This window comes from Diachasma alloeum, unplaced genomic scaffold, assembly GCF_001412515.2.
Source record: "Diachasma alloeum isolate Michigan unplaced genomic scaffold, Dall2.0 Dall_scaffold_00668, whole genome shotgun sequence".
In the NCBI taxonomy this organism is placed as follows: Eukaryota; Metazoa; Arthropoda; class Insecta; order Hymenoptera; family Braconidae; genus Diachasma; species Diachasma alloeum.
In genome coordinates, this window is record NW_021680800.1 from 116616 (window position 1) to 141335 (window position 24720).

General features: G+C 37.9%; 1 protein-coding gene across 1 annotated transcript in view; it reads left to right on the plus strand.

Annotated features, from left to right (window-relative positions):
• LOC107044053 (Down syndrome cell adhesion molecule-like protein Dscam2) overlaps positions 1-24720 on the plus strand; it is a gene marked incomplete at its 3' end in the record, with an annotated part of 119659 nt that overhangs the window by 60997 nt on the left and 33942 nt on the right. The window contains exons 4-5 of the mRNA XM_015265799.1: positions 158-304; positions 6126-6243. Of these exons, the coding sequence (XP_015121285.1) occupies positions 158-304; positions 6126-6243 (265 nt within the window). The remainder of the gene's footprint in view (positions 1-157; positions 305-6125; positions 6244-24720) is intronic.

The window sequence follows — 24720 nt, forward strand, 5'->3', positions numbered from 1 at the left end:
TCTCTCTCTCTCTCGCTCACTGGCTTCGGTGTTCATGCGCTGAATGGCACTGCGTTTTATATTTTAACTGACCCAATTACATTATCGGAGTTTAGCTGGACACTTAATTTATCACTGCGGGTTTCGTTCAATATTTTTTCGCTTTGTATTTTTACAGATGGAAAATTTCACCTACTATCCACGGGGGAATTACTGGTACACGGATTGGAGTTCAGTGACCAGTTCCTCAGTTACAGGTGCAGGACCATGCACAGGCTCACACGACAAGTGGTGGTTAGCACTTCAGCAAATCTTAGGATCGCTGGTTAGTAAAATAGAAAATTGTATTGATGACGTAGAATTTTTTGTTGTTTATTTTATATCGAAAAATTTTCTGTGATTGTTTCTTAAAGCAACTGTTCACAGAATTTACTACAACAAAAAATGGGTTCATTCAAATAACTTGCAATAAACCGTTATTCAAACTCAAACTAGTTTTTTGATGCGAATTGTCAAATGTGAATTGTAACGGAATTTCCCATCTGGGACTAGAAAACCACGTCAACTGGCCCCTTTCCTCTGCACGGACGACCGTCCTTTGACCTCGGAAATGACAAACCCTACATTTCGCAGAAAATATAAACAATTAGCCTTAAACTAATGACTGAAATTGAAACTAAATAGTCTAGGGAAAGGTGATAGATTGACCGCGCGACGCAGGGTGTTGGTGGTGGTGAGAGGGATAGATTCGATTGCGAAATGAGCCATTGTGTATTACTCAACAAAATAACGAAACGCCAAATATCGGAATTGAAGCTGAAATGTATCGGAAATATATTCACGTCAAAAATTTAAAAAATCACACATAAAATAGAAAAATTATACAGCTAAAAATATAGCCAAAATAATAAAATTGAAAATTAATTCCGCCCAAAGGTAAAAGGAAGAGAACTGAATAAAATTAAGATTTTAAAAGCCGCCAAATAATCGTAAAAATAACGACTGAGAGTGACAGCCCAAGGTAATGTAACATTGTCATACAAAAAATGTATCCTTCAAGACTCAATTATTATGGAGAAGACAAAGACCCAGATAAATAAATTCTAACTAAAGTGAACCTTAATCTGAAGACTCGAATCGTCGTCAATGCCACGCAATAGAGTTAAATATGCAGCGAATCCTATGAATCTAATCTACGATATACTTTCTGCACAAAATCCTAACGAATATTCTCTAATTAACTCACGTTAATCATCCAAATTCTCTCCATCAGGCGGAAATCCACAAAATGGGAAGACATACTCGGAATTGCACGAAATCGAATTAACTGAATTTACCGCGTGTATCCTAACACGATAGAAACTCAAAATTCCCATAATTACACAGAAAAAAGGAAAACCGAACTCCGCAACATAATCCTCAAAAGATTTATACGGTAATACTCCGAATAGTTACGAAACTATGCGGCAATATACGAATCGAAATGCCAAATTTCATCTAAGCTCTAGGCTATAAGGGAGACCAGGCAAAGCGTGGTGGTCGGAGCATAGTGGGGTACATAAAAAAAAGGTTAAAATTGAGAAATTTAAGGGGTTGACGAGGGGTCGATCAAGGATTAATAAATAGTCAAAAACAGCTAAAAAACTCGAATAATTAATTATAATGAATAATTATAATAATTAATGATAATTTTTTACTAAAGAAAAATTTTTTTTAAATGGAAGAACTCCGAGAATACTTTCAATTCTTTTAAACAGCGGGATGAGCCGCCATATTGGGTATTTTGATTAAAACTCTACCGATTTCAGTGTTTTTCTGTCATTTTTTGGAGATTCGAAGGTGAAAAGTAAAGAAACAACATTTATAATTATTTTAAAGTTTTTGGACACTACCCCGCTGTGCCCCTAGCTATAATGCGTTGGAGACACGAGTTGATAACTTTAGAATATGAATAGTGTTTGGTAAAAAACAATATAAGTATGATAGAAGCTCTGACATCCGCCTCTTTGTCTTAGCTACCCCTCCTTGCCCCGGTCTCCCCTACGCAGAAACTTCTTGAGGAAGACTTTGCCCGAAGGCCATGCACTCGACGGGGGTTAGCCACCGACTCTTCAAACACGCACAAACTTCGCAGTTTCTACCCCAAACATCTAACGCATTTATCTGAAAATCGATGTGACCCTATATTCACTGCGATGAACTAAGTTAAATGAAAACTGTGGACTGTATACTTACTCTGAAGCCAAAACCATCCACTCAATATAACTTCTAAGTCATTGAAAACAATACGGTTCCATAACTGGGCCTGGTTTCTTATGGGTTCCATGACGCGGTCAGTGACGGTAATATGAAATGAGAACGTTATATTCATCACATGAAGACACATAGCGGGTTCAGTCGGTGTTGTGTTTAGGCAATGTCCAGCGCTGAACTCGAAGAAAAAACGAAGTAAAGGGACACGTGAACCCGATAGTTCCAAGCGCGTAATTCGATTCAAATCGAAAAATGAAACAAAAATTTAAAAGGAGTGAAGGGGCGGTAATTAGCCTAGATAAATTCTATCAACTATCATTACCTCTTGGGGCCGCATTCTCGAGGATCACCGCGGCAGAGACGTAAGGAAGAACTAAGGTGATAACTTGACAAGACTTTTAATTCACTATGAAGATAAAAATTAATTTTTCGAACACCATAAGCAACAATAGGGCACTTTACATGGTTACAACGGGGGGATTGGCCGTGTGACCTTCTACCGAAACTCAAAAACGAATCTGTCTCATCCCAATTCATTCATTCACCGAGAATCAGCATCTCAGCAGAAATTCCCTATTTCTCGGAATATTGAATAAAAAAGAGGATTTTTATCAATAATCGTGTAGGTCAAGTGTTCCGACTCATATGACAAAAATTTCCGAGACCCATATACTTAACTTTATCAATTTCCTAATACATAACCGGTAAATATCACGTGAAAAGTAAGACGAAATTCTTATCACTAACCCGAGTTGAAATTCCAATCAGGTCCAGGTCAAGATTCGATCAGGTATCCCTGACGTCGGATCCGGTTGTGATGATGGGAGATGATTAGGTCCTGATCATAGATATAACGCCGTTTTAGATCCAAATTTGATCAGGCCTTGCGGACCCAGACCTGATCAACCCCCATGGACCCGGACCGCAGGAAGACGTCCAGTTTCATTACTAATAATCATTAACATAAAATGATAATTAAATTTTCAAAAATCATTTTTACGAACATGCCTGACCTCATTAGTCATGCTGCAATGCATTTATCGTAGAAAGATCCGATTTTGTTATCGCAAATTATTCCACCCACGGCTGGTTTCGAACCTGGGATCCTACGATTACTACACCTATGCCCTAACGGCTAGACTACACGCGCAAATCTTCCTTTGTGAAACTCGTATTGTCAATAGGACATTAGTTTGCGTGTATCCTCTTCACCTCTTATCCCTCCAACATTGCTGATAATAAAAAATTTCTAGATAGACTTCTGATACTAGGGATGAATTTACCCAGTACCCACCTCTCACTAGCGTTTTCCCGCTCCGCCCACCTTCCCCTTTACATTCGGCCCTTCTGATTTCTGATCCTTAAGACTTTTGAGCCTTTGAACAGCTAACCAGTATGGTGATCGGAATCTTATAAAGGCTGACATTTGAGACATTTGATCCTTGATACATCTGACCTTTAAGACATTTGGTCTTTAAAACATTTGACCCTTCAAACAAGATATTTGAGCATTAAATGTTAAGCCCATGAGACGCTTGTCCCTTTAAATGTCTGGCCCTGACAGTGTTCAACCCTTGGTATGTATGGCCCTTGAGCATTTGGGCCTTAAGACCTTCAAACTTTTAAACATCTGACTTTTGTGAACCTTAAGACATCAGATTCTTGCGACGTTTGACCCTTAAGACGTTTAACCTTTGAAGCGACTGACGCCGTGCTCGCATTGAGATCGGGATAATCAAATCCCAATCTGATATTGTTTATTTTAGAATACCCTGCTCAAATTGACATCAGGGTGATAGAATTCAAATCCGATCAGATTCATCTCAAGACACTTTGTTCAAATTGAAATCCGGCTGACCAATATCCGAATCTGACCAAAGTGATTTCCGGCTGCCTGACTTCAGAAACACTGGATTTTACCAGGTTTTTTTCAGGTTCGACCTGATTAGTAGAACCTGACTGCAGTTTCCACTTGGGCACATCCTCGTCGTGAGTACCGGCTCACGCCAAAAGCTGGTAAAGATTGAATTCTTAACCAACACTCTTTGGGATTTCTTAAGGAAGTATTACTTATTCAATGAAAAAAAAGAATAATTTTTTCAAACAAAGAACGAAAATAATATATAAACTGCAATAATGAAAAATATATATATATAAATTATAATTAATCTTTCCGTATGGAGGGCAACGTAGATTTTCAAAGGGAACATTTTATATTCATCGACATTATTAATTTGACGAATAAAAATGACATGAATTATACAGGAATAGCATGACCAAAGTCCGCAAAGTCCACGTTCCGTATAAGAACGTACGTTAATTTGAAACCGATCTTTTTGCAGTGACAGAACTACATCCAGAATCTTCAAACGCAGTTTCCCCATAAACAAAAGAGATAATCCTACAACTAATTTATGCTAAAATTATTCTGCAATAATAAAAAGAATGAATCTATACAAATGGAAATTTCTTCATACTGCAAACCATATGTTTACCATACTCGCTAGTTACTCATCGAAAGGGCTGTAGAGATACCATTTCCAAAAATTTCACATCTTTCCACCGGCCCGCACTCCTCAACCAATGCCGCGCCAAGCTCTCAGAGAAGTGAGGGAATGAATAGTTTTATTTTCGAATAAAATTATTTGGACCTCTGTGCTTACGTACGGAGAACAAGAGAAAGCGATAAGGCGAGCCAGAGTGGAGGGCAGCGCTCGAGCGTTCGAGAAGGGGATTAGGGAAAAACGAGTCACTACACGGAGAGAAAAATACATCATATTTCTGTGAGAGTCCCTCCAAAAATTAGTGTACTAGTCGCTAACGATGAGACATAACAGGGGGTCACCAGAGAATTTGTATGTGGCACCCTGAGTTTTACGAGCATCACGCGAAGTAGTGGCGGAAGTCCCTTTAAAAATTGGGGTGCCACATACGAATTTTTCGATGACCCCACGTTATGTCCCTGCGTTGGTGAGTAGCACACTACTTTTTGAAACACTTTTTTTCTGAATGTAACGGGCATGCAACTAGTAAGAGTCTACTGTACTTTAATAATATATTTCGGTAGTAGACCGTAAGTAAGGCTACGCACGAAACCGCAACCAGTCTGGGTGTCGTCTCATTTCATTTCGGAAAACCAAGACGAAATTGTCCGCAAACCAGGAAGACGAGACTAAAACGAGATTCATTTCTGACGATAGTCTCGGAGAAACTCTCGATGAATTTTTCAGTGAGACACTTTCTGTGATTTATCAAACCTTCATGGATGAGCAAAACTAACCGAGGATCCTTGAATCCTTCAGATCATTCCAATCGCTTTATTTAATTCTTGTGATCGATTTGCTCCATTTTTCCATTTGACCCTTATGATCACTTTGGTGCGCTCGTTATTGTTTGACCCTTATGTAAACTCTTCATGATGAGGATATCCGCAGCCTCTGATGTACTTCAGTCATAAATAAATTCTTTAGCAACATTCTCGTCTTGGTATTAGGCGGGTTAACACCGCAGCGAGACCGAGACAGAGGCCGAAGCGAGACGAGACGAGACCGGATGAGAGGGACACCATATCAATTATATCTGTCTATTCCGAGACCAAGATGAGACATTGTAAAATCTCGTCTTCTCTCCTCTCGTGCGCAGCTCTAACCGTGAGGAACTTTTCTGGCGAATATGAGGTTGCAGGACGAGTCAATGTCGAGTTCTACAGTCATATGAGGTAGAAAAAGTTCTTCACGGAACTTTCTGAACTTCCAAGGGTTGAACGATTTTTTGTCAAGATCTCCGTAAACCAGTGTTTCCACTGACTCCTGGACAATCACAAGATTTTTTTATTCCACAGATAACCCAATTTCAATTATCCTTCGAATAAAAAAATTACTTTATTCCAACAGAGCACGGAGGCATGATACCACCAACGATACTCGAGCACTCGGGCACAATCTACGTTGGACAGGATGAATCAACTTCCCTAGTTTGCCTAGCAAAGGCATGTCCCACCCCAGAGTACAGGTAAAGAAATCATTCTCTCACTACACCCAGTAGATTCACCTCTCGTGCTATAATAGCAATGCATTAAACTTTCAAAGCGCAGCAAAGACGTGTTGGTGCACCTGGAGAATCACGGTACTAAAAGAAAGTGAAAAAATAAAAAACTGCAACGAAGATTTATTCCGTGAGGTAAAAATTGTAGCGAGGAAAGTAGTGTAAAAAACGGGGCGACGTAACAAATTCTGCTTGCCACGCCGTGACCCCAAAAAATATGAGGTTTTCTTATAGCCACAGCATTCGTCTCTCCTTATCCCTGTTCCCTGAATTATCCACAGGATAGGACCGGAAGCCCCAGGGATTTGCGCATGATACAGATCGTAATACTGCATCACACAACTATGGAGGGGAAAGAATACGAAACATTACAAGTCAAATATCATCAATCGTGGTCTGTTATATCAAAATTTTCTCGACATTTTTGTCTTTTGACTGCTATCTAAAGGGTAGGTCCTAGGGAGATGGATGGCGGTAAACACGCGGGTTTGAATGTCTTGTTTTGCTTCTTAGGTGCACATACTATTTTTCGTCATAACTGCATGGCTTTTATGTTCGATTTTTCTTCGCAAATGCATGGAGGAACGTGGGTTATGTCATTCCAAGGATCGTCCAAAACAACAGAAATCCAAGGAATGAAAGAAGCCTGCATTTGGGGAGGACAATCAAACTTTCTGTGCAGATATGACGAAAAATATCAAATGTTCCGATAGGTACTCCGCTGCATCCTTTGAAAAAAAAATGAAATTACGAAAAGTTCACGGGTGTATTGAAATTTCGCCGTTTGTGTTTCTTTGCACTTATTATTCATGATTAATCAATTCTAAATAATTTTCACTCTGAAACTTTATTTATCCGAATTTTTTAACAAATACAAATTTTCATGAGATATTTGATAACCACCCATTTTTCTTCGACGCAGTTGATATTTTCGTGTCCCGCTAAAATTCTATACTATACTATAGAATCTACAGTATATGCCTTGGCGGAGTTCACACGATGGCCTCCGTCGCGAGCACTCCAACTTCCCTCAACGTTGCCATGTTCAACCATCAGTTTTTTCTAACGTAACTAAAATTCCGAACTATACCATACATTTTCAATAATTACAAATAACCCCAGTGGTGACGGCTAATAAAATTGTGGGGATATATTCCTAAAATATTTGCGGTTCTATTCGTGAAGCGATTGGATTTTTATTCCATTGTCGATTATTTTTTTGTGATTTTTGAAAAAGTGGTGCCATAAGACTCTGTGTTGATGACACATTTTTAATATTTTCCCGTCAACAATCTACGTGGTTCAGCGTTTTGGGACTTGGGGAGGATATTTGTAATTACTCAAAAAATATATTCGCATAATTTCAGCTCTGCAGTCCATTTCCTTGTATACCCATATACTTACTGCGGAAGTTCCTTAAATTTGGACGGCGCGTCGTCAGTACATGCCATTTCTTATACATCGCACGATTCGCATGTTTGACAGCATCCTTTTTTGATCATTTTTAACAACCGATTTTTTTTATATTGTAACGTTGAAATGAAATCACAGCTATATTCTTCCATTGTTACTCTGTTCAGGCCTTATAATCAAAATAATAATAAAAGAAAAATAATAATAATGTTCGAAATCCGAGTACTATGGAATCTATTCCTTTTAGATTCTTCTTAATCGTTATTTTGAATTATGTGACCTCATTTCACGTTAACTATTACAATTAAAAAAAATAGAATCAGCATAATTACCTTGACTGCCTCCGTAATAATTATTTCCAATTAATCCTAATTGTGTTCGGTTCGTTATTTCCGGCTCAAAAGATTACCATCGATTGTAGTAACTCTTGAAGACAATCATAATAATGAAAAAAAAGCAAAAGTAAAAGAAAAGTAATGAAATACTAATTTTAGTTTTGTGTCATGAGGAATTTATATACAGCAAAGTACTAGAAATAATTCAAAGTAATTCAGGTATTAAATTGAAATGAATCAAATCGAATAGTATAAGAACAAAAAAAAGGATTTATTCAAAAATATGATGTGTGGAAACTCTCTCTCTAATGTTACACCGTCATGTGATAATCCACGTCTGGATTATCACCATCCATCCACTCGTTGAAAATTAATACAAGTTAATACCAATTAATTCCGGGAATTTCCTCTGTATTTTTATGACATAAAAATATTATCGCTCGGCTCAGGATATTCTCTCCTCAATTTTTATAACACCGAAGTCGCCAATATTCACCGAGATAATTTCAAATTCGAGCACGTGGCAATTCGCACCAATTAAATAACTCAAAAGAAAAATGATTTTTCCGTAACCAAATCTCTCCGATTTATAATTTGGGGTGAAAGAAGCTCGTCCGGGTCAATTATAATTGAATTTAAGGAATATTTTAAGGAATTCATGAAATTTTAGAAATAACCAGTATTTTACACTCCAGCGGTCCAGTATTTTTAACTTCCGATGCTTTATCACCCAATATGGCGTAATCGGACGCCGATGACGCAATTAATAATTTCAAAAATCTCTGATATAATGTTTCCCAAAAGAAAATCCGGGTGTTCACGATTTTAGCAGCAGGAGTTTATTCATAATTATCGCACCTATATAACGCATTAATGATTTTTCCCAACACTCGAAATCCCTACGCACGTAATTACTGCAATGGTACTTACAACACGTGGTTTCCTCTCTCGATTGTTGGAATCGCCTAATTTGCCGTATATCGCTCGCCAAGTCTTAATTTCTCCTTCTCGAAGGGAATGTTCGGGCTTACTCTCCTATCTCGTAGGAGAAAGCGCACTCTAATTGCTCAGAAACTTATAATTTTAATTTGAGTTTAAAGTGGTCACCACTGTGTTCCTTACAGGAGTGCCGTACAATCCAAAGTGACGAAAGATGGCCGATTTTTCGTTGTCCAGGTCCGGGTTGTGGCTCGTCGTCTGTTCTAATTCTCTCAGCCAATGGAAAAATGCCTGTTATGTACTATCTCTCCGGGTTAATCAAATATGTAAATTTGAGGTTGATTGGTGGTTCACCTTGAGGTTCAGCGTTTTCAGGGTCATCTTAGTTATCAATTCTCCTTGAACTCCTGTCCGGACTGCCCATTGGTTCTGCGATGACTTCCACGCCACAGGTGGTTGAAATATGAATACATTAGTACTGCTGATACTAGCTGATACTAGGTCATTGGTTCTGCGATGACTTCCATGCCACAGGTGGTTGAAATATGAATACATTAGTACTGCTGATACTAGCTGATACTAGGTCATTGGTTCTGCGATGACTTCCATGCCACAGGTGGTTGAAATATGAATACATTAGTACTGCTGATACTAGCTGATACTAGGTCATTGGTTCTGCGATGACTTCCATGCCACAGGTGGTTGAAATATGAATACATTAGTACTGCTGATACTAGCTGATACTAGGTCATTGGTTCTGCGATGACTTCCATGCCACAGGTGGTTGAAATATGAATACATTAGTACTGCTGATACTAGCTGATACTAGGTCATTGGTTCTGCGATGACTTCCATGCCACAGGTGGTTGAAATATGAATACATTAGTACTGCTGATACTAGCTGATACTAGGTCATTGGTTCTGCGATGACTTCCATGCCACAGGTGGTTGAAATATGAATACATTAGTACTGCTGATACTAGCTGATACTAGGTCAATAGTTCGGTGACCCTAGTTACCGACCCTTCCTGTCCATCCGGCTCCGCTGTTATTGTGGTGTTATCAGGAGTGTACGGAACAATTACGGTTTCTTGGAAGGAATTCTCCAGTTGGGAATCTCCAGGCCTCGTTCCTCTAACCTCTGGTTCCTTCGAGTGAATTCCGGGTACCCATACTTCTGCTGAGATGACTTCTGTTTTCGGTGTTATTATTCAGCCGCGGCAACCTAACCCTCAACTGTCACCTTACACCAGTGGTAAGTTATTGCAACCTCTCGTTTCCACTTTTCCAGTTATTTTCACTGGTTCACCGTTTCTTAGGTTCCATTTTCTCCTCAGGTTGTTTTGTTGGGTTCCACACTACCCCACGAGATACAGTATGACCCCAAAGGCCTCCCACTGGAGAGGATGCTCTCCCTTCGGTCCATCAACGTCCTTCCTCGGCTCTGGGATGATTCCGGCTTGGTTTCGCGTATTTTATTGTGTATTATTTCTTTTAATTACTAATGACTAGGTGGGAGGAAGGTGAGAGTGCTCATCGCATCTGTTCGTGATCATTAGCTAGTTGATTTTATTTTATTATTATTATCCGGTTTTTTTACCGTTTTTAACCAGAAGGGACCCCAACCTTGTCACAATATAAGTGAGACTTGTTTGAGAACTCTGCTATTTTTCATTCAGTGTAGATGCAACGAATTGTAATGCGAGGAAGTCCCCCGAATGTTATTCCGAAATTAAGGATAAAATATTCCGGTTTCCGGAATATTATTCTGGAATCGCGAATTAAATATTTCGTATTCCGGAATATAATATTCCGGATTCCGGAATATTATATACCCAATTTGAGGATATTTTTTTTCGCGAATGATACAACAATCGTGGCCGCGAAAGCCTCAAAACTGAGATAAAAATGTACTGATTCTTCCAATAAATCATTCTCTATTTTTAAAATTTATTTTGAAAACGAGCAGAAAAGCTGCGGAGTTTTTACATAGAATTGGCAAAATACTAATAGGATTTTCAAAAGAAATTTAGTAGAATTACCTGGTGAATACACTAAGTTTGTCAATGAAATTCTTTCAGACATTCACAATACATAAATGTCAAATTCGTATTTGTATTTCCCTAGAATCATGAACACCGTTAAATTTTGCATCTAGAAATGACATATGTTATTTTTCCTCAGAGAGAATTAAAATAACTAGTTTTTTTTCTCCTCTGAAACCAGCTATTATTTTCTAAACATTTGTCGAGCAGAAAATGAAAATTCCTCTCTATATTCCGGAAATGGCAACCGTCCATTTGAGGCCATTGCGGGCAACTTCATACGGATGCGTTGAGGTGGTTTATCACCCCACCATCGTGGCTACATTCACTTTTCAGAAGGAATGCAACATCAAAATGTTACGTCTTAAGGGTGTTCTGTTCTGAACAGATTTATACCCGTAGGATTGTAATTTGGTTGGTGCCAGTCCACGATAAATTCATGAAAACACTTAGTTAAATGTCAAAAATCTGGTAAAATCCTATTAGTAGTCTCGAAATACGTAGTATGGTCTTCTCTCGTGATGACTCACAGTCAATTTGTCTCATCTCGGTTTCCAGTTTTTCGCATTTCTTATATGTACAAAACCGAGACGAGACAAACCGAAACAAAAACCGAGATTTTATATTGCAAAGTACGAAAAACTTGAAACCAAGATGAGATAAATTGACTCGGAGTCATTACGAGAGGAGTAGATACTGCGTATTTCGAGACTGAGATGAGACAAAGATTTCCATGTTCATTGAGACCGAGACCACCTGTCCACCGTATTGTCTCGTGAAGTCTCTCGCGGCATCACTAACACCAACAATTGACGTGAAAATCCTTGCCTGTCAATCTATATCTAAAATTGAGGATTCTGATACCTGTGGAGAAAATTAATGTGTTGAATAAATAACGCGTGATGCATTTATATCGAAAAGGCATTAATGACCAAATTTGTTAGGGTGATGAGTAACCATAGTTTACCGTAGAGTGATAAAATGCCAAATGCACCGATAAATCGCACTTCTGACGTAGCCCTTGACAAAATAGTAAATTGTGTCACTCTCCTGAGAACAACGGATACTTCCATTTGTCAAGTAGACTGTTCCCGTTCTTTTCATCAAGCAACCTGAAAATCTCTCCTCAAAAGTGCGGTGTGAATCTTGACGACGAGAGCTTCCGATTGCGCCCATTCTACCTTAAGATTTTTCACGATCGAGTGGCCATCTACTCCCGCCCGATCAAAGTCTTCTTTGCACCGCACCTTCTTCTTTTTCTTCTATCCTTGAAGCCGCTGGTACTTTCCTCCCCAAGCTCCTGCCTACTTCCGATCATCGATTCACTCCGAGTCGTTTTATCTCACGTTTTAAAACGGTGCCGTACATTTTGTGAATACTCAGACGTCTTCTATAATCCTTAGCAAACATAAACAAGCAGGGGTTCCAATCTTTTTGGTAAAAGCCATCTGACTATTTCTTTGTATGGTATTGTGACATCCGTCAGAAAATTCATTTAAATTCATTTTCTTACGTCGTCATTCAATTATCTCAATGATAGAAGCGACTTTTGAAACCCAAAATTATCTTCTGTGACCGGGGAAAGTGACCCCCTCGATGTTAGGAATATTTTGGCTGCACACATCTGTGAACGATAAAAATGTTCCCAACGTCGAGTTTCTCCTAGATTAAGGAGATATCAGCTGTGCAATATCAGATGTACTGTAAACATTTGAGTCTAGTCTCGTCTCCCTAATCATGCACTTTCCACGTGTGACCGTAAATTCCAATAAACACTGGACTCTTGAACCGGAAAACTGTTGATAACAAATTCTAAGCGTGGGTCCAAATTTTGTAACTCCCACGACAAATATTTGATATAAAAATAGAGTAACGATTTCGTTTCCCACATGGAGGAAATGACATAAACATTGACGAACATGTGACACAAAAATAGTAAAATGCATCATACAATAGAATGAGTCTTTTATGAATAATTTTCCATTTTGGATATTAATTAAACTATCATAATTGTTTAAGAAATATCAACGTGGGAAAACCACAAAATAATTAAAGTTTAAACAATATTTTTATGTCATTGAATTATTATTGAATTACTATTAGATTACTATTTTTCTTCAATGAATTATAATTTATCATAAAATTTCATGAAATTTATCTGAATTGTTTCTAAAAAATTAAATAACAAAGATGTTAACGCTAAGTTGAAAATAAGAGATAAAAGAGAATTGTGGAGGGAATATATGGGCATTCCTAAAACAATTTTCATTGGTTGTTGGGGAATAGAAAAGACCGCCTACACCCCAAAAACATCTTCATGTAGAGAGAGGGAGTTGATCTCGAAACAAGGAGATTTCAAATCACTGGAGTGGGAAATTTCGGCTAGAGTCATTTGTAATTGGTCCCCGAAATTTGCCTATGCATTCTGAGGGCACATCCTCCTAAATAAACTATAAAGACTTGTGCGCGATAGCAGCACGGCAGTTACAGTTACTGTTGCAGTCATTGCTACAGTAGTAGTGTCGTAGCTCATATCTGAGAGTTAGTATACTCCAGTTTCTTTTTGGACACGGTTCCAATTTTATTATCAACCTAGTAAGGCGATATTTCAAGTCTTTCGCGACATTTTATTTTCATTTAGTCTTGTCTGACCATTTTCCATTTTAGTCTTTCGTGACTAAATCATTTTCTTAGATCTCAAGTCTTGTGACATTTTTAATTATTTTATTCTTTAATCAAGAATTTAAACCAAAGGCTTAAATTCAGTGCGGCAATAATTTTAACCAAATTTAAAAATAATCTACGACTGAAACCAGAGCAGTACGTGTACGTCAAATATTTTAATTATCCTTTTCTACCTGTTTATTGAAATATAGACTCTATTGAGTCCCATTAAAATTATTCAAAATTCTTTTCATTTTACTCCAAGTGAACCTTTCCAACTTATAATTCGAAATATTTTTGGGTTTAGAAAATTGTACTAAAAGGGGACGTTTATAAATGGGTGTCACCTTAGATTCCATCCTGTAAACTCGAAATGATATTTGAGTTTTATTTGTGTTTCTTGTTCAATATATGGAATTTTAATTCAATATAGTTGTGTTGAGTGACCCATTCTTGACATAACAGTATAACTCTTTTTTTTTCATTTCTACCAATTCCATGGGTTAGTAAGCTTCCGAATGGATCTGTATCAATTCTGTTAAAAAACAAATAATTATGAACACATGGAGACCTCTACAATTTTGAAGAGAATAAATACATTTACACATGGAGTTAGAAAATTCAAAAAAGCATAAGATCTTTATGTAACATGATATTCCAAGTAATTATGATGACAAATCCGATGATTGAAAAAAGCGCGGTAATTACCGTGATACACGATTTTTTATACAATGTTCCATCGCAAGAACTACTAAGAACTACTGTGTAGCTAAATAGTATTACCTAAAATTTTAGATCGTCAAATAAAGTAAATGATGCCGCGAGATACTTTACCAGACAAAACTTTGGAGAGATGATCTTGGTCTCAATGAACACGAAAATCTTTGCTCTCGTCTCAGTCTCGAAATACGCAGTATCGACTCCTATGGCGATGATTCCGAGTCAATTTATCTGGTTCCGGTCTCAAGTTTTTCATGTTTCTTAATGTAACATCTCGGTTTTTGTCTCAGGTTGTCTCGTCTCGGTTTTCTACATATAAAAAATGCGAAACACTGGAAATCGAGATGAGATAAATTGACTCGAAGTCATCACGAGAAGAGTCGATACTGCGTGTGTCTAGCCTGAAACAAGACCAAAAATTTCCGTGTTCACTGAGACCGAGGCAATCTCTCCAAACGATTATCTCGTGATGTCTGGTGAAATGTCTCGCGGCATCACTAAATCAAGTTTCAAACACATTGTAGCACATATGAGCAAGCTGAGTACATAAAAACAGAAAAATGGCAATATCTCAAAAACTTTCAATGAAACGCTACTCATATTTTAATTTGATTAGATAGCTACCATTATAACAAATATTTGGAAAATAATTGAATTTGGTAGACTGGTTTTTGAGATATTGAAGGAAAGAGTTTCACACACAAAGTTGAATATCTCCGGAACGACTCCTCCAATTTCGCCCATTCACAATACCAAATATTGTTGTTGTAAGACATAAAATCGTACGAATTTTGAAATTCCTATTTCGATTATTTTTCAAGTTATCGTGGTAACAAGCGATTTTGTCGAAAAAATGAAAAAATAACAATAAAACTCTATTTTTCATAGCGGGATGATTAAATTTCTATGGTTTGAGATAGGTATCATTATGATGAATATCAAAAAAAAAATTAAAATTGGTCCAGTCATTCCGGAGATATTTGCAAAAAACGATTTTTCAGAAATCGCTATATCTCAGGAAGTACTCAACCGATCGGGCTGAAATTTAGCACAAATTTGTCTTTCATTAGTTCCAACTATGAGCCAAAATTTCAGATTTTTTGTAATTACTTTTCCGGATTTATAAACACACTTCGGGACAAATATACACACATACATACAGACGTTTCAGACCACTGAGTCATATCCAAGGAAAGTTAGAAAATCGAAAAAAATTGCATTTTGAAAGCTTCCATTCGGAAGCAAAATGTTGAAATTGAGACTCACCAGATTAGAATGTGTAAGGATATTTCCTGGATTATTCACCCAGGAAAATCCAAACTACTTTTTAGTCTTCTCTATCATTCTTATGTTGGGCGCCAGCCAAATGTTGACGGAAGGTTCAGCGAAAACCAGCCTCTGAAGCAATATCACCTGCTCAGAGGACTTTTCGGAACTGGACAATGAATGCCTAACGTCAGCGTGGCAGGTTCTCGCCCACTCTATCATGTTATCCACCTCACCGCGAGGTCCACCAGGAGCCTCACATAGTCACGAGCCTTTTCAAACCGTATATTATGCATTGCACCATAACTCTCGTAATTTAATTCGTGTACGTCCTGGGGGATCTTTCGGCACTTCCAATCTATTCTTTCTCCTCTTGAGTATTCCCACTCTGGAGGGATTCAGAGTTATCTGCGAATCAGCCGGGACTCCTCAGAACCTAAAATGTCCAGAGGCTGAGTGGCAAGGTGGAATACTGTTATACCCACGTAACAAACACCCACATTTTCGACCACCAGTTACCGGTTTCCCGAGTAGAAATTCCAGTCAGGTCTTGATCAAGTTTGGATCAGGTTAGACCTGACAACTGATCAGGTATTGATCAAGTTGACGGATCCGGTCTTGATCAGAGATGTTACGCCTCTGACCAATCCGGATTTGATCAGGACGAATGGATCCGAACTTGATCAAGTCAACTGTATGAAAACCGGATGACCTGTCTGTCAGTATCAATAACAATTATCAATGATAATTAATCCAAAACAAAAGATAATTCAATTCTTTCACCGTAGGCTGCCTCTCTTCATGAATCTCTACTTTTATTACCTGTGAAAAAGCTTATTATTTTTTTACCGATGCTGGGGATCGAACTGGGGACCCTATGATTGCTAATCCTATGCCCTAATCACTACGCTACCGCGCTATTACTATTGAGTAAACTGTACATTGCCTATATGATTTGTATCGGGGTATTCGTTAAATTTACGATTATTCCTGATCTCGCGGATGTGCGTGTGTATTCTCAGAGATAAAATATGTTCAATTAAATTTTATTTATTTCATTAATGAATAATAATAATGATAATAACAATGACACTAATAAATAAATAGACATTTGGTGATTTTTTTTCTTAAGATCATTTGCGTGTAAGTTTGATACTCCTCTAATACGTATTTACGGCATCATCATCCCTCCCTTCTGTACATTTGAGAAGGACTGGCTGTTAATTAAATTGATTAATTAAATTAAATTCATTAAATTAAATTAATTTGATTTAATTTATAGTACATTAGAGTACAAGGGCACAAATTTCGTTTTCAACGAATATGAAGTTTACAGGCCGAGCCGAAGGCGACGTCTGTATTCACATTCGTTGAAAATCAAGTTTATGCCCGAGTGGTCTATACTATTTTATGCCACATCGTACAGAAATCGAGTTTGAAGCACGCTACGCGAAGCTCGCTGAAGCACGCTGTGCGATAAACTCGACTTATTGCACGGCGTGCCATAAATTTATTTTAATTATATTATAATGATCCTTTTTAAAGATTGAAAATATTAATCAATAATAATTAACAATTAATTTTTTGGTCATTAATTTCAATTATTATCAATAATTATTGATAATGGTTGATAAAACTTAGTTTGAATAGTATAATAATAGTTAATTAAATTATCCGAAAAACTTTAATGTCAGGTGGACCGGATCTGAATCTGATCATTTTCTCTTCAATTGCCCCCGCTCAACTGACGATCAAAGACATCAAATCCGAATTTGATCAAATTGGGGTCAGGCAACCGACCTCAGGGTGAGATCATACCAACCTGATGACAACTTGATCTCAATCATCCTGCAGTTTTTCGGATCCGATCTACTGGATCAAAACTTGGTCAGGTTCTCATCGGGCATCATCTGATCCTGTCTACCTGATCAGAACTTGATCTGAACCCGCCTGTAGTTTTTCGGATCCGATCTGCTGGATCAGAAGTTGGTTAGGTTCTCATCAGGCATCATCTGATCATATCTACCTGATCAGAACTTGATCTGAACCCGCCTGTAGTTTTTCGGATCCGATCTGCTGGATCAGAATTTGGTCAGGTTCTCATCAGGAATCACCGGATTAGTCGAACCTTATAAAACCCTGATCAAGTTCTGATCATGCTTCAGGTGGACCTGCAGCAATTTCCACTCGGGTTGGTCATCGCGAGCCACCGTTTCCAGTTACTAGAAATGTCGGCGTATAGCCGGGCCTACAGGAGTCTGTCTATTCCCGGCCCACGGACACATACGCTTCCAAATCATTCTATACAAGTCAGGATAACGCCGGATATTTCGAGTTCCGAAATAACTCGTTGATTACTAGCGGGAGATGTAGATGCATCCCCCTGTATTCGCCGCCGACAGTTATTCACCGATGGTCACGCGGAGCCAAAACTTCTTACCATGGTCTTATTCCAACCATTATTCACTCCAACTCCCTGAGAAGTTTTTTCTAACCTCTCGGTTCAAGCGCTCGCTTTGAACTCACTCAAGATCTTACTGGGGTCTTGTCTCCTATTCTGAATACCTCAGCGACGAGAAGTCATTCCATTACCTCAACTCCACCAATCAACCCGATGGGATCCCGGAGGTACCAGTCCTCTACCTGGCTGCCTGGCGACGTTGATCCCTAGTCTACTTCGGCACAGCCTTGAGATTCACCCAGTTGAAACGTCAGTACGTCGGCCCATTTTCCCCTATAACACAGCTGGACGACTTCTAAAATAGCGAAAGTTTAGTAACGTCTGACAGACAGCGAGCAAGAGCACTTGTGTTTCACCCAAAACTGCTCTTCCCCGACGCCTTTCATTGGTCTGTGGATCTGTTCATCTATTCTCGGCTTCTTCAGCCTCCTCTAGATGTTTCTTCCTGTCTCTCCTGCAATCTCTCATAAATTTCTCATAATTTTCAAATATTTATTTGAGGGAATTTCAAGCCGTAAAGAGAACATCTCGTATAAATGATATCGGCATGGAATTCGCCATGAAATTTTTCAACTCGTATAAATGCAGTAAATGGAAAAGCACATGAATACCCGATATTTGACGCTATTGTATCTTTCCCCCCGTCGATACGGAATACTTCGATGAAAAAACATTACAGAAAAAAAACAAGAGGAGAATAACGATATTGGATAACTGAAAGGCACTCTGACCACTCTGTGCTCCAATTCCAAAAATACATTTTCCAATATCTGTGAAAATTAACTCGATAAATATAACCCAAATTTTCGGTTATATTCGAGCTTAAAATCGTGTAATCAACATATTTCCATGTGTAACGAATATTTATGACCTTTTCATTCATTAAATTCATGAGTTTTTGCAATATAATTCATCCGGGGATTCTGGCGAACGTAAACGGCATGATAAAAACATGGAGAAATATTAATTCTCGGTGTACTTCTTGCTCATTCTCACTGGCTCTTAGCCTATACGATGGAGTATCATTTGACCTCCATGTATCATTCATTTGACTAGTGAAATATATCATTTACTACATGCATGGAAAATTTGCCGTATATATCGTTCCCTGGCCGCGCTGCACCAGGCCTGAAAACCGATATTCCGCGCAATCCACTCCCAAGTGGCGTTCGACAATAGGAACGATATCGTTTCGATGTCGGGAGCCGACATGACGACGTCGAATTTGTACCGGCGTTTGGTACTGGATTGACATTCGGAACATGTCGGTATGTAATGCCAATTCGGTACTGGAAACCAACATCTTTTCAATGTTCAGGGTCGATACTGGTTCGATATCAGTGTTGCAACGAACCCGACATCATTCCAAAGTACTCACTCGATACGGAATCGGTCCCGGAACAGTACCAATCCTACATGATTCCGACAGTAACCGCAATGTCGCTTCCACGTCGATTTTTTTGTAGAGTCCGATATCGAACCCATATGGGAATGGGATATTAATAATAATTGTAATAATAACAATAATAATGACAATAATAATATTGATATTTATATTCATTTCTGGAGTCCATATGTATACCCTCTCGGGTTTTTACAATATTGATATTAATATTAACATACTAATTACAATGGTACAAAATGACCAGTATTAATTGCAGGTGCTATATCCATTTCGTTTTTATTAATAATGATGTGTGCAATGTGACATCAATGGATTATCAATTATGGTGAAAAGGCATAACACATTCGTAATGAGGAAGAATGTGGCTATGAATGATCATTTCGCTGCTCGTTAGATTTCGACAGCGGGGTGCTCCTTCCTCTTGCCTGAGCGATCAATAGCTCCTGTGAACCATCTACTCATTTTGGAGATGATCGATTTGTATGGGACATTATGTTTATCCATGAGAACCGCTGTGAACAATCAAAAGATAATAATCAATTACACGATCATTCAGAAATAAAAATATGCTGAAGTGGAGTGGAGTGGAGTGGAGAAGTTCTACTCGATTCACAAAAATTTCGATAATCGACTCAAGAATTTTGAAAGTCTCAAATGAATCATTTTTTCCTTTCACTATAAATCACTGTTCTGGATTCCAAGAAATCGCGGCATAAACCTCAAATCATCAATATTTTTTTATTGAATTGGTGAATAACATGGAATTCTTGAAGGAAAGCTAAGGAAATTATCAAATTAAGCGTTGTTTTCAGCCCAAGTATAGTGATAGGGGGGAGGGGTACGAAAAAGTAGCTCAATCAATAATATTACACTTGATTCATGAATTTTATGGTTATTAATTCCAGAATATTGAGTCATTGGTGGTAATTTTCCCATATGGGATCTTAGAATTGAATTTTCTCAGAGTAAGCAAAAACTACATTATTGGAGAAAGGTTGAAATTTCACTGACATTGAATTGGATTTTTAGGAGGAATGCTTATAGAATTTCATGTTTGAAGTAGAATTTAAACGAATCCACGAGCTTCTAGTAGAAATAAGACGGACATTTTGCAATTAACTTGAATTTTCAATTGTATATATAAATAATCAGTACCAAAATGAGCCGAATTTTCCATGAATTCGAAATTCATGGATATTCACCTGAATTTTTTCTGATTTTTCCTAATTTTCACGGAATACTCGAATAAAGGAATATTGTCTACTACTTTTTGAAACATTCTATTACCTACAGCCATTGAAATTTTCCAAGAAAATGATTACAATTATGAATCAAGAATAATTATTTTCATAACTTCATCCTTTCAGTAATTCAAGAAAATTGATCCAAGAACATTATCTTTCCAGATTGGAGTAAAACATTTATTCTCCAATCTGGAATGACGATGGTTTTGGATCAGAAATGGGAAACTTTATGAAGAGAAAAGTGCAGAAAGTACTTGAATTGCTAATTTTTTGATGATAATTTCTTTTTCTGGATACGGAAACTACAATATCATAGAATAGATAATGTATATATCAAACCTTCTAAACATTTATACATTGTTGTCTCGTTGAAAGCCAGCTTTTTGAGGCCACGAGTTTCCTGTCCACAAGCAGAATACTCGAGCTGTAGAGATTTCGATAGGAACCCGGATAGAATCGCTGGTAAACTATCTTCCATTTTCTCCGAGCCCGTAGATCTCGCTGACATCACTGATTTCTGTAAATAGGTAAATCAGACTATTGAAATGGATATGTTCAAGAATCATTGGATAATTACATAGGATATAGAATATGCTTACCAGAAGTTTCTTCTTATCAGCATCGTCTTTCAGAATTTCATCAAAAGCATTGAGCTCTGCTACAGTATTGAAGGGTAAAGTTTAAATTTGCAATATTTCCCAACGCCCAAATTTTAAGCCGCTCCTTTAAATTCACATCATTTGGTTCATCATCCATTGATATTTCACCGTCCTCATCAGGAGAAAAATATACGCTTTCAGTATCACTTCCACTATCACATGAAGAAAAGTCATCGTCAGAGCTAGGGCTCGGGTGGGGCTCGTCCCATTTATGATTGCCAATGTCATATCGGAGAAAACCGGTGTCACTCTCATCCATAGATCCTTCCAAAGATATTTCCTCTTGAAAATTATCTTTATCGTTATTCGGGTCTTTATGGTCTGCCGATTGCGCCGTTGGTTCTCCGGTTCTTTGTTTCTTCCGTGTACAACTGTTATCACCAATTTGTTTGTCAACCATCAACTGTTTTTTAAGAGTGCGATGTTTCCGAATTCTATCACGTGATCGCATTTTCTTCAGTTCAATTTCACTGAAAATACTATTAATTTTTGTTCGATACTGCACGTAACACTCAACACGGCTTGGAACGCACTGGTCACTTGAAAATTTTCCGAGAGTAACGGAATTTTCAGGTAGTTGGAAAGACGAAAAAATGAGGGGTGTGGGAGAGGGACAAGTCGGGTGTTTGCCAGATGTGGCACCATAAACAAGCCTCTTCTTTGTCCCTTCTAGGTTATTCCCTTCCGAGCAAAGGATAGAAAAATATATATGTCCTTTGCTTGCAAAAACAAGTATTTTTAAGAATATTCTGGGGAAGTGTGGGGGTGGGGGAGGGGGGAGGGCTTTCCCAAATTTTCATAATTTTATGTCATAGGTGCCCATAATCACGCGATTCTAACCTCGCTCCGCTCGGTCGAATCGCGGATTCTGGGCCCTATGACATAAAATAGTATACGAAACTCGTGGGTTATGGTGTTTTTTGACTCGTGGGATTGTAAAACTCGCCTTCGGCTCGTTTCCCACGAGCCGAAAAACCCATTACGCACTTGTTGCATAATATACTATTATAATTCATCTTGATAAGAGGGGAAAAAATTGGTGGCCTATCCATAGATGGTTTTATTCTTCATTATCTATAATCTTCGAAAGACTAACGGTCCCGCGCGCCAAGAAATATATTTTAGTGATTAAATTAGGCAAATACATCGAAATGTTGAATAAAAATTCTCAATAATTAACTTCCCGATTTATCGGGTAGTTATTTTAATCACCCCAAAAATCGAAAATCGAGTTTTCATCATATCTTCACGTTTCAAGGTCTCCTCAATCGTTCTGGACCATTTTTAGAAAAATGTCTGTATGTATGTGTGTGTATATGTCCTTATGTATGTGCGCACAATTTTCCGTCAACATTTTCTCGCCAATCGATGGTCCGATTCAATATATTTTTATTCAATCGATGCATCTCCATCTAGTTTGGAGCTGATTAGATTTTGGATGGAATCCATCCATGGGTTTCCGTTTTTTCCGGAAAAATATGCGTCAACGAAAATGAAATTTTTTTTTTCGTTATTCATCCCGCCATAATTTTCATCTTTTGATGTTTTGCTCTTATTTGCATATTTTTAGCAATAATAAATCATAAACAAAAAATCTCCTCTCATCGTGTCTCCCATGTGAACAAATAATTTTTTCACAAAAGGGACTTTATTGTTTATGAAGCCCATGTCGGGGTAGGAAGTCCTTGTAGGATTTTTTTTTAATTTTTATTGTTCTTGTTTATGGGGTATTTTCAATAAACAAACACTAATTTTTTCTCCTTCCTCATTTTTTAATACATGTAAATTTTTTTCTATTTTTTTTGCAATTATTTTCTCTTTTGCATTTTTATTGAATTCTTAAAATTACTAGAGTTATAAATTTTTGAAGTTGCAGCAGTTTGTCGACAAGGGACGCGCGGAGAGTGGGAGGGGCGCGCATCAGGGGCGGGAGAGTTAGTCAGATATAATTAATAAAAGCATTTTGAAAAAATTCAACGAAAATTTACATGTATTAGAAAATGATGAAGAAAAAAAATTAGTGTCTGTTTATTGAAAACATCCTCCCCCCCCGTGCAATGGAGGTATCTTCTAGTGATGTAAACCTACACAGGCACGTAATCTAAATAAAAATTTAAAAAAATATTGAAAACATCCTATAAACGAAAACATGAAAAATTTCCAAAAAATATGAAAATTTTCCCTGGCATGGACTTTATAAATTACAGAGTCCGTTATGTAAAGAAGGCAATTTTTTTAGATGGGAGAGACTATGAGAAGGTTTTTTTTGTTTATAATTCATTCTTGTAAAAAATATACGAATTAGAGCAAAACATCAAAAGATGAAAATGATGACGGGATGAATAACGAAGAGAAGGAATTTCCATTTCCGTCGATCCGATCACTTGTTCAATTTGTCGTCTGTATATTTTTCCCGTCGAATTCATATTTTTTCATACCTCTATAATTTTTTTCGATTTCAGCCTGAAAAGATCCGCTATTTGACTGAACTATATTGATTTAAAAAAACCATTCAATCATGAGGGTAAAAATCCTCCATACATTCTCAGTTATTTATTTATTTATTGAATAAATGATTGGCATAATGTCGATTCTCTCCTCCATTAATGTATGTAATCCAGCATTGTATGGTTGAGCTGCCTCAAGTATCGTTTTGATGCTAGCTCCATGCACGGAATAGGGCCCTCAGTTAAGGGTATGATCGCGATGTCGTCCAGATATTGGTGAAAAGAACACAATGCAATATCGGATCGCAGACATAACGATGGTATCAATGTGATGTTCAAATGGAGAACACAATCCAGCACTGGATCGATGGGATCAGTGTATTGTCGGTTTGATGTAGGATAAGGCGACATAATTCTGTACTGGATCGCCGACATGATCGCTGTATGGATTCTACACTAATATGGGGTTTGCAGTGCGGTACCTCTTTTGNTGATGTTCAAATGGAGAACACAATCCAGCACTGGATCGATGGGATCAGTGTATTGTCGGTTTGATGTAGGATAAGGCGACATAATTCTGTACTGGATCGCCGACATGATCGCTGTATGGATTCTACACTAATATGGGGTTTGCAGTGCGGTATCTCTTTTGGGACCTCACCGGGATACCGATCTGGAACCACTTCAAGGTGCGGCATCCAGTACTGTCACTCTTGTAGGAATACAGCATTGATAGTAGTATAGTAAGGCCGGTTCTGGATACAAAACGTCCAAAACGACCCATCTGAGAATGGCGAACGGGGTGGTGGGGGGTCGGCATCCGAATGCTGCCTCTGACATGTGGGG